The sequence below is a fragment of the Bidens hawaiensis genome, unplaced genomic scaffold (assembly GCF_021521415.1).
Source record: "Bidens hawaiensis isolate Kalapana, Puna unplaced genomic scaffold, B.hawaiensis_p1.1 tig00038512_1, whole genome shotgun sequence".
Classification (NCBI taxonomy): Eukaryota; Viridiplantae; Streptophyta; class Magnoliopsida; order Asterales; family Asteraceae; genus Bidens; species Bidens hawaiensis.
In genome coordinates, this window is record NW_027505548.1 from 135,099 (window position 1) to 145,790 (window position 10,692).

General features: G+C 33.5%; 1 protein-coding gene across 1 annotated transcript; it reads right to left on the reverse strand.

Annotated features, from left to right (window-relative positions):
- Positions 1-7,312: 7,312 nt before the first annotated feature.
- LOC143613885 (large ribosomal subunit protein bL35c-like) lies at positions 7,313-10,650 on the reverse strand. The gene is made up of 3 exons (XM_077087480.1): positions 10,347-10,650; positions 8,281-8,397; positions 7,313-7,564 (listed from the first exon to the last, which is right to left on the reverse strand). Exons 1-3 carry the CDS (start codon positions 10,611-10,613, stop codon positions 7,490-7,492), a joined length of 459 nt encoding a protein of 152 aa, XP_076943595.1. The 5' UTR covers positions 10,614-10,650; the 3' UTR covers positions 7,313-7,489.
- Positions 10,651-10,692: the final 42 nt, after the last annotated feature.

Below are 10,692 nucleotides of genomic sequence, written 5' to 3' on the forward strand. Positions count from 1 at the left end.
ACAATATCTTCCGGCTGTCGATATTCTGCCATGTGGTCATGCCATCCATACTGATTGCTCAAAGTATGCCATGTCTGGAGAATCTAATGTTCCTATATGCATGTTTTGTTTGAGCATGACTTGAGTTGATTCCTTGTTTTGAAACTGCTTATGTCTTTTTGCATGATAGATTTACATGTAATTAGTGTTGGATTTTTAACTTCTTGAATACAGTTTTGCTTTTACCAATTTGTTCTATGTAAATTGGTTTTTAATTTTATATTACAACTTTGTAATTAGTTTAGATGACTCTTGCAATCAAAGTGTACCAACATTTTTTAAAATGTGTACTTTAAAATAAAATTATTAGTGATATATCAAATAAAAAAGTTATCTATTCTATTATGTGATTAAAAGAGAAAAAATAAGTTATTTGAGTTTAAAAACAACTGGAAAAAGTCTTAACAAATATATCATGTTTTTTTTCACCCATTTTAAGTTTTTATTAATGTGACGAGGCCGCTGGTTAGGGGGTTTACCCTTAGACGTTTCCTCTTGAGAGGTCTCAGTTTCCAATCCTAGTGCCAAACTAATAATGAACAGTTAAAATTATGTCTTAGGGGCTCGAAGCCTCAAACTTGGGTATTAATGATTGGTAGGCCTAACAGCTTACCGTGAAGTCAAAAAGCCGTTAAAAAACATTCCATTAATTAAGAATTTACTAACGTCTCAATGTTAACAATTGATATAATATGACCTAACACGCCCAAAACACTATATGTGTTCCACACAACAGAAAAAACGCGACTAACCCGTGTAACATATGGTTCGGGTCGGGTCTTGGTTGTCATGTCCACCTGGATTTTACTCCACCTTTTAAAAATGCAATTAAACAATCAACCATGATAAAAATATTATCATGTAATATTAACATCAATAGTCAAAATCCAAAATGAGTTCCATATTCACAACTTATAAAATGTCATAACATCCAAAATGGTATAAAAACCAAAATAAAAAGAAAAAAAAACAGCTTATGATCAGTCCATTTTTGGCTGGAAATGCTCCAAACATACCAAAAAAATACATGCACATTTCCAGTTCCATATTTACCCCTGAAACCCGAGTCGTATCAGAAGCCCATGAGATCATCACCCTGAGAGGTATCATAGAAAATCCTCGGGAGGGACTCGATTTGTGGAAGCTGATGTAGCAGATCAGTCAACGAGTCGACCCTCGATATCCCAACATTCTCATTCTTGGGTGTCGAGTTAGCAGTAAGGGTAAAATGGTCATTTCCATCGTACTTCTCGATATCAGTGTCAGAATACCCATTCGGCCCGTTTCCATCCTGAACAATACCAGATAGCGAGTTGACTCCCAACATAGGACTTCGAGAAATATTCTCAACGAACTGATTTTGGTTGACTTCATTGACCCAAGCGGGTACTTCCACTGAAGGTCCAATATTATGTACAGACATAGTTGCGTTGACCAGCGCGAGAGCCTTTGACCGCACAATATGCCAACCTTCAACAAGCCCATGTTGTTTGATAATATCTCCATGGGCCGGGCCAGAACCATCATTGTGTAACACGTTTGGATCGATAAGGGAATCTTTTAACGCCTGTTGGCTAAGCATGTTAAGTCGCGTGTCGCAGTTCATCAACTTTTCATAGTGCTTATTTAGTACCCCTGGTGCACACTGCAGATAATGTTGCCTGCATTAATAGAGTTGCATAAGTGCTCTATATATAAAGTATGATTACACATATACTACAGTTAAATATTATATATATAGGATGAGTATCATTACAGAACTCTTAAATTATTTAAGAACTTAAAGGAACTCTTAATAACTAACGTTTTTTTTTTAAATTTTGTATGCTAATGTTATTTGAGTGTAGTTTTATCACTTTTTATATCTACATTTACGATTACAATTATGAAAATTAGTTTTTACACATATCTAAATTTTTATTTACATATATGTAAATTTTTTATTACATAAATTTTACACATATGTAAACTTGTGATTTATATATGTAATAAATTTTAAACTAGTCTCAAACAATGTTAATATATGAAAAAAATTAAAAAAATGTTTGGTTATATATTTTATATATATATATATATATATATATATAACTACCTGTATCTACTTGCTTCTCCATCGGTAAAGTCAGTAGTCGCTTGCCAAACCGTGTGTTTTCTAGGTTGCGGATTGGTCTCTCTGAAGAACAGCGGTTGTTTATTAAGCTGAAATAAATATTAAGACGTCAATATATAATATGTATTATTTATTTCAGAATTAATAACATGTTTAGAACTGCGAGAACCGTAGTAATAAACACATAAATAGGAAAAGATGAGTACCACAATAATCAAGGTGCTGGGCCTGTTAACGGGACAATGGGCCTTGAGGCCCACGATAGCTTCCCATTCGAATTCAATTTTATTCTTTAGCCCGCCATCAAGTACTTCCCATACAATCTTGTGCTTTGCAAAGTAACATTTTGCCACTAGATCGCCTTCGTGCTTGGACACATACTGCCACAAACAACACGTTGAAAGTTAAAACTAGCAAAGTTTAACATTATTTTTGGGCAAAGTTTCTACATTTTTTTTATAATTTCAAATTTGGTTTCAACCCATTTCGACCTGAACCAATTTAATATTTTTTTTAATGGTCCGCTTTGACACATTCACATTTTGAACATAACCCGTTTTGACCCAACCCATTCTTACCAGCTATTTTTCTGTCCAAAGTATTTAAGATATTTTTTATAGTTTCAAAGTTGGTCATAGCCCGTTTTGACTCAAACCAATTCGATATTATTTTAGATGACCCGTTTTGACCCAAACTCATTTTGCTCATAACCTGTTTGACCCGCTACTTGGCACGGTCTGACCAAACCTTTTTGTCAAAAGTTTCAACATCTTTTTGTTATAGATTTAAAATTTAGTCACAGCCCATATAAAAAATAATCCGTTTTGACCCGACCCGTTCAGACCCGCTAGTCAGCCCAACCGGCCCACCCATTTTTCAAAGTTAAATAATTTATTAGTAAACGGGTCAAAACTGACTTATCTAAATAAAACCATATGAAAAGTGTAAAAGACTATGTACCTCCCATTTGCCAATCTTCAAAAGTACAGCTGGAAAGTTCGACGCCTTCAAGTTATCAACGGCCCCCGAGGCCGCAGGTCTTGCTTTAGCATCTTTCTTACTTTTGGCAATACGGGCCTCGTTAAGCTGCATTTCAATCAGTTTCAAAGCTGATGGAGTCTTTTTTAGCTTTAAGCCCAAAAGATTTGGTTCGTTAAGTGGATCGTATAGAGAATGTGGGACCGGGGGTTCGGTGACATGGCTCCACTGCAAATGTTAAAATACAAATGGTTAGGAAAAAATAAAAGGTATCAATGGGCTGAATTGAGATGACTAAGATTAGACAATGGGTCAAGTTGGGTCAACTCAAATGATACAGCGAGTCAAATAGAGTCAACTCAACTGATACAACGGGTCAATTTGAGTCAACTCAACTAACACAACAGGCCAATGTGAGTCAACTCAAATGACACAATGGGTCAGATAGAGTAAACTCAAATGATAAACGGGTCAATTTGAGTCTAATCAAATGATACAAAGAGTCAACGTGAGTCAACTCAAATGATACAACAGGTCAATGTGGGTCAACTCAACTGACAAGTCCACAACGGGCCAATTTGAGTCAACTCAAATGATTCAACGGGTCGATCTGAGTCAACTCAAATTATACACAACCAGTCAATTTTGGTCAATATGATAAACCTTGTTATTTTATTACTTTTTCTTTAATTAAAAAAAGCCATTTTGACCCGAAACAAATTGATAAATAATATTCTTGAAATAGTCCATTTGACCCAAACCAATAACCCATTTAAACATAAAAAGGTAAAAAAATAAATTAAAAAATTCCAAAATTCTTGGGTTTTTAATCTATAAAAAAATAGGTTTTATGTAAAAAAATCTCACTTAAACCATGCAGCATATTGTCAGTTTACCTGTCACTTTATCATAATCGTTTTAAAAAAAAAAAAACTATTGAATGAACAAGAATTAAAAGAAAATAAAAACCCTAATTATAAAAAATCAAGATTCCAAATATTTTTAATAAAAACCAAATCTTTTTTGTAAAACAACAAAAAACCTCGTTGGTTGTTTGTAAAGACGATGACTTCAGTCGTTTGTTATGGGGCAAGTCTTGGTCAATGTCGTTGACCGTCATCGGACGCTTTTCCGGTGCCGGTTCTTGCTCCGGCAATGGCGGCAATATTATTTGAACCATAATGATTGATGATATTATGCTTCAATCTCGTGAAATAGTAATGTGAAAATAATAATAATAATATTAATAAGCATCTTAATTGGGCAAATAAGTTAGGCCCATTAGGGTTATTATTTTTATTTTCATGGGCCTCCTATAAACTAGAAGACTCTACTAGAGTAGAGGTGTATAAAACCGGTTTTTTTCCTAACTGAACCAGTTTATAAACCAAACCGGTTGGGTTAAAGCCTGGTCAAAACCGGTTTGACTCAAACCGGTTCGCTTTATAAAGGTTTAGGAGCAAGAGAGGTCGACCTGGTCCAGGTCGGTTCGGCTTGGTTTAGAACCGATTTTCTTTTAACCGGTTTGGTTGTAAAAAGGGGAACCGGTATTAAAACCGGCGGTTTGGGTCGGGTTCATGAACCGGTTTGGGTGAAACCGGTTCGGGTCAGTTTGCTATGAACCGGTTTCAAACCGATTTTTTTTTTGTACACCTCTACTTTTCAGCAGGGGCGTAGACAACTTTTGGGGAGCAGGTTCGGACGAACCTGTGAAAAAGCCTTTTTAGTATTATATATTGATGTATTTTGACATTGCACCTATAGAAATTTTGGCATCGAGCCCGTAAAAACTTTACACCGAACCCTCAAAAACCTTTGACAATGAATATTATTAACCTACATTGCAATTACAAAATAATTTGTTAAGCCTATAAGATCACTTTATCAATTAAAAATAATAATTTGATAATTTGGAAGAAAATACAAGGTTTACCAACTTGAACAGATCACTTTATCAATTAAAAATAATAATTTGATAATTTGGAAGAATATACAGGGTTTACCAACTTGAACAGTAAACTAGTTTTTTTTTTTTTTTTTTTTTTGCAATTAATGGTTGAAATGAAACCGAGAAACACATTAATTTTACGTTAGCTTATGAACTAACTATTAAAGTTGGCTCATGCGTTACCCGCAACGACTGTAACTGTTGAGAGATACTTTTTATCAATGAAGTATGTCAAATCCGATTAGCATAATATGATTGGTGATGAACACTTAGAGTGATAATTTCATATGCTTTATTGAAAAAGATATGCTTTAAAAAGTTTCCATAGATGTAATGGATGCATTTCAAAATTTGAAACCCCATAGAGTGAAAAATTAATGAATTTCTATTATTGATTTTTGCTATTTTATTACATGACTCCATCCCGAACCGCTTAACCGGATCGGACAGAAAACCCGAACGTTAATGATAGACAAACGGTCATCCGTCCCTCAAAAATTTCCTAACCCATACAAAAAAAAAAAATCCTGGCTACACCACTGCTTTCTAACAATGTTACGTGTCACTTTTAACCGAAGCCTGAGGCCAAACACGAGAAAAGACCAACCCTGAACGAAGTATATTTGGTTGGTTTTGAACGGCCAATGAATAAAGCCCGGTCGTCCGCGATCGTAGACAGAGCTGGATAGCCCGAGACCACTATCTTCTGTTCCGAGAAAAACTCGTCGCCCGAAGACACATTGCAACATAACCCGGTTGGGATCGGATTCGAATATGAGAATTTTATATGCTTATTATTATTTTAAATGACTTATATTATTTTCTTTTTAAAAATTTAATGGATAAAAATAATTGTAGTCATTGTTTGACTTCAATTGTCACATTATAGCTATTGTGTTTTAGACTTTTAGTGGTTATTAACTTAAGAAATAAGAATAACCTTACGGATAGCAATTACCTCTTAATCTTATATGGATATCAAATAATATAATTTAGTTTTACTAAATATATTTTACCATATTTATAAGATATATCTTCCATTATACAACTAAACTTGCTGTAAATGACTTTGTTTTTAGAAATAATGAGTCACGATGATAAATATTAATGACTAATTCTATTACCATAAAATTGTTTCAACCTCTATTAAATGTTATATAATTAATTAATAAATTTCCTAGAAAATTATTATACTATAAATATACAAGATTCTATTCTTTTAATTTGATAATTGTCTTACATTTTTTCGATTTAACCTATCGGAAAAACACCATAGAATAGTAACCAAGTTTCAACTTTGTTCCAATTAAGTCACTCATATTTTATTTTGTCTCAATTAGGTCACTCAACTTTTAGTTTGTTTCAATTAGGTCACTTAGCTTTCAATTTTTTGTTCAAAAACGAGAGGGACAACCGTTATATTATTGTAAGTGATATATTTACCGATAAAAAATAAAAAATGTTGGTTTTAATGATGTTTTAGTTATTTATGAACATATAATATGAAGGTAAAAAAGATTGTACTAGAATATTTATTGAAAGTTGAGTGACCTAATTGAGCTAAAATTGAAAATTGAGTGACCTAATTGAGACACATTGAAAGTTGAGTGACCTAACTGAGACAAAATTTAAAGTAGAGTGACCTAATTGAGACAAAATAAAATATGAGTGACTTAATTGGAAAAAACTTAAAACTTGGTTACTATTCAATAGAGTTGTCCCTATATTATATAAGTGCATCTAACTGATACAACGATGTGTCCAATTTACATAAACGATTCAATATACATAAACCGTATATCTTATTTGCACATAAAACAATTTAATCATGACTTATTTAACTCATTTATGTAACCGAGAGAAACAAGAAATTGGCAAGTCAAAACGAGTAATGCAGTTACTAACCAGTTTGTAAGAAAGTTTGAAAAAGGTTATCGAGTTGAATATACAAATTTATACACTATATTTTTATTTTGAACGGGCCGAGCCTTGTAATTTTAGTACATGAAACACAACCTGTTTAATAAATGGGTTACATCAGTTTACTCAACACATCATGTTTAGTAAACGGTCTACACTTACTTACCGATAACATTATTATTATTATTATTACTACTACTATTATCATCATCGTGTCATGTCGTATCGTGTCTAAAAAAAACTTGAAACATCTAAAAAAACCTCAAATGGACAATAAAGTCATATGATAACATATGAAGAACATTAAAACTTGGCATTTAGGTTTCTGCAGTGACTATAAACTACATGAATGCAAAATATTTGAAAAAAAAAAAAAACTTGCAATTTAAACCATAAATACAACAAAAGATGATAAAGAGTAACAACAACAAAACAGTCCCAAAGCTATTAACTCTGCTAGAATTTGCAGCCCGTTTCGATCATCATGAAACGGGCTAGTTGGCCCGATTAACCTTCAGATAAGGCAAGGCGCCTATCACATTGTCGTAGTCACTGCGGTCAACTTGTACCTGTCGAGAGATAACCAAGTGATGTTACAAATGCATGACTGGTTTTATGTTGAAATAAGCAACATGTGATCTATTTGTTCAAGTGAATAGAAAATAAAGAAAATGATTAACCTATTCAAGATAATTAATGTGCACTGCACACAATATGCCGTCTCGATTGACTAGGGGTGCAAACGAGCCATGCCGTTCGTGAGCTACTCGAGATCGGCTCGTTAAAAGCTTGAATCGAGCGAGTTTAAACTCACTCGAGCCTAAAAATTAGTCTGTTTAACATATGAGCCAGAGCCCGAGCTGCACTTATTGAGCTTGACCTGGCTCGCGAGCCTAAACGAGCTTGTTATTTATATTATTTTTATTTAATATATATGTATATAATAATTATTACTATTGAAAATATAACTTAAAAATGTATACTATGCTATATATAAAAGTTATAATTAAAATATATAAAAAATAATTATAAATAATAAACGAGTCGAGCTCGAGCTTGAAAAACTACTCACGGGCTGAGCGCGTTTACACCCCTACGATTGAGTTTTTATCTCTAACGTGTCAAAAATGGTCAAACGGGAGAGTTATATAAGTTTCGATTTACTTCTTGCCCTATGCGCAAGTGTGCGACGACGCATAAATAGCATAAATAGCAACACATATCTTAGAAACTATGCCTAAAATTCAAGAAACACATCTTTTAGTTAACAGATTCGAACACTAACCAACTTAGAGAGACGGTTTCTCCGCTTAGCATTCTTCTTTCTAAGCAAATGCTGCTTCCCAGCTCTCCTCCTCACAATCTTCCCTGTTCCTGTTACCCTGAACCTCTTTGCTGAAGCCTGAATATGCAATTTTTAACATAAACTTTATCAAGGACTCGCAGTTCATTTTATTAAACGTAACTATAAAACACACCTTATTTTTAAAAAGCAGTCGACATTTACGCGACACGTCAGTTATTTAAAAAAGGGGCAATTGCATAATTAGGGGTGGGCAATAACCGAACTGAAAACCGACAAAAATGAGCCAAAAATCGGTTACGTTTTTTGTTTTTGTGTACCCTCGTTTAGCAGAATTAAAAGAAACAAAATCGAACCATTCATATATTCATTTATTTCTACCTATATACCTCCATTTTCATATATTTCTAGCTTTTATACCTTCATTTTATATAATTCTATGCTAAAAGTTGGTTTAGGGGTACTTGTCGGGGTTCGGGTGGCGTAAAGGAAATTAACCCAAAGACCGATCTGTTTATAAGTGGGCTGTTTGGATTTCGGGTAGGATGGAGCGGGTTAAAAATGGGTTGGGTTTCGGGTTACATTCAACCAACTGGTATAAATATTCACTAGTTCCAACAAGACAAACAATTTAGATCTTCTTGTCGGTCTCTTTCCAATGCTTACCGGTTGGTTTAATGGTAACTAAGGTGTGGTTCGATGACCTCTGCCCCTGCTACTCAATCAACAATCTAACAATACTAATAAAAGAAAATAATGAAGATGATGTGGCAATCTCACATTCATTCTAGGTCTAATCTCTCTTCTCATTCATTCTACATATCCATGGGTTATGGGCAAAATCATTTTGACAAATGGGTTATAATTTCCTTTCTAATCTTTCATCCTATCCTATCTCTCCATGGGTTGTGGGTCAAAATAATTTTGGCAAATGGGTTATAATTTTCTTTATAATTATCTAATTCCTCATCTTATTTGTTTTACATATCCATGGGTCATGGGTCAAAACTATTTTAACAAATGAGTTATAATTTCTCTTCTAATTCTCTAACTCTCATCTCATTAATCATAACTATCCATGGGTAATGGGTAAAAACAATTTTGGCAAATGTTGTATACTTGTATATGAAGAGATTTTTTCTAATTTGTAAATTTAAGATTATAGACTTCTTATTATTTGTACTATATATTTTATTTTCTTTTTACCATTAATTTTGTTATTTTTTTCAAATAACAGACCTTATTTATTTTTATTATTTTACAAATCCCGTGTAATACACGGGTTCAAAAGCTAGTTTTACAAATAAAAAATAATAATTTAAACAAGCTTGTTCGGGTTCACCCAAATCACGGATTTTCACCCAATAATCGAACTGCAAATCTTTATTCGGTTGGATATTTTCGGGTTTAGTTAATTTGGGTCTCGGGTCAGGTGCTGTTAAAAAACACACCCTTTGGTTGGCTCATAGGGTTGCAAACAAGCCAAACTGCTCACGAGCTACTCGAGATCGGCTTGTGAAAAGGCTCAATCAAGCAGAGCTTAAACGAGCCCGAGCCCAAAGTCAAGCCTACACAAAAGCTCGTTTAATAAATGAGCCCAGGCTGGCTTGCAAGCCTAAACGAGCCTGTCATTTATATAAATTTAAATTAATAATATATAAAATTATTATTGAAAAAAGAATATATAAAATAACTATAAATATTTAAAAATTAATTAATAAATAGTAAACAAGCCGAGCTCGAGCTTGAAAAACTATTCACCACCTGAGCTCGAGCTCCGTGTAAATTAAACGAGCTTAAAACTATAAAATTTAAGCTTAAAATTTTAGCCCATGTTTGGTTTTGGGTATCAATTGAACCAAACCGGACCAAAAACCAACATCCTAACCGAAATAACCGAACCGATTCTATTGCATATATCCCCTCTAAACTTATAAAATTGTACATTATTCATAAAAAAAAATTGCATTTTAGTTACAACTTTGCATAAAAATTAATTACAAAAATTTGATGGAAAATAATGAAATTAAATACTAATTAATAATTACCTTGTGGGTTTTCATCTTATAGCCTTTAGCAGCCACAACTGTGAGAGATTGAGGTTTTGGGTTATTAGGTGAAGACACAATTAAGGGTCTGATGGGAACAAGTGGTGAGAAGATAGAGACACTGTGTGATGATGATAAGAGGCTCACTTGGGTTGTTGGTTTCTTGGTGAATTGTGAAACACAAACGGTTGTTTGGTTTGTACGAGGTGGTTTGGTTGTTGTTAGGAGTGAAGTGCAAGTGAACAACGTTGAAGAACAAGATGCCATTGTTGTTGTTGGTTTGATGGATTGTGTTGTGTTGGTTTATGATGTCATCTGGATAAAATGATTTGGGGTTTTGATTGAT

Excerpts from the sequence above, each read along its gene's own strand:
- LOC143613885 (XM_077087480.1), bottom strand. The coding sequence starts at position 10,613 with ATGGCATCTTGTTCTTCAACGTTGTTCACTTGCACTTCACTCCTAACA. Across the intron at positions 8,398-10,346 it reads ATAAGATGAAAACCCACAAG|GCTTCAGCAAAGAGGTTCAG; the intron begins GTAATTATTAAT and ends TTGCATATTCAG. Across the intron at positions 7,565-8,280 it reads GAAACCGTCTCTCTAAGTTG|GTACAAGTTGACCGCAGTGA; the intron begins GTTAGTGTTCGA and ends ATCTCTCGACAG.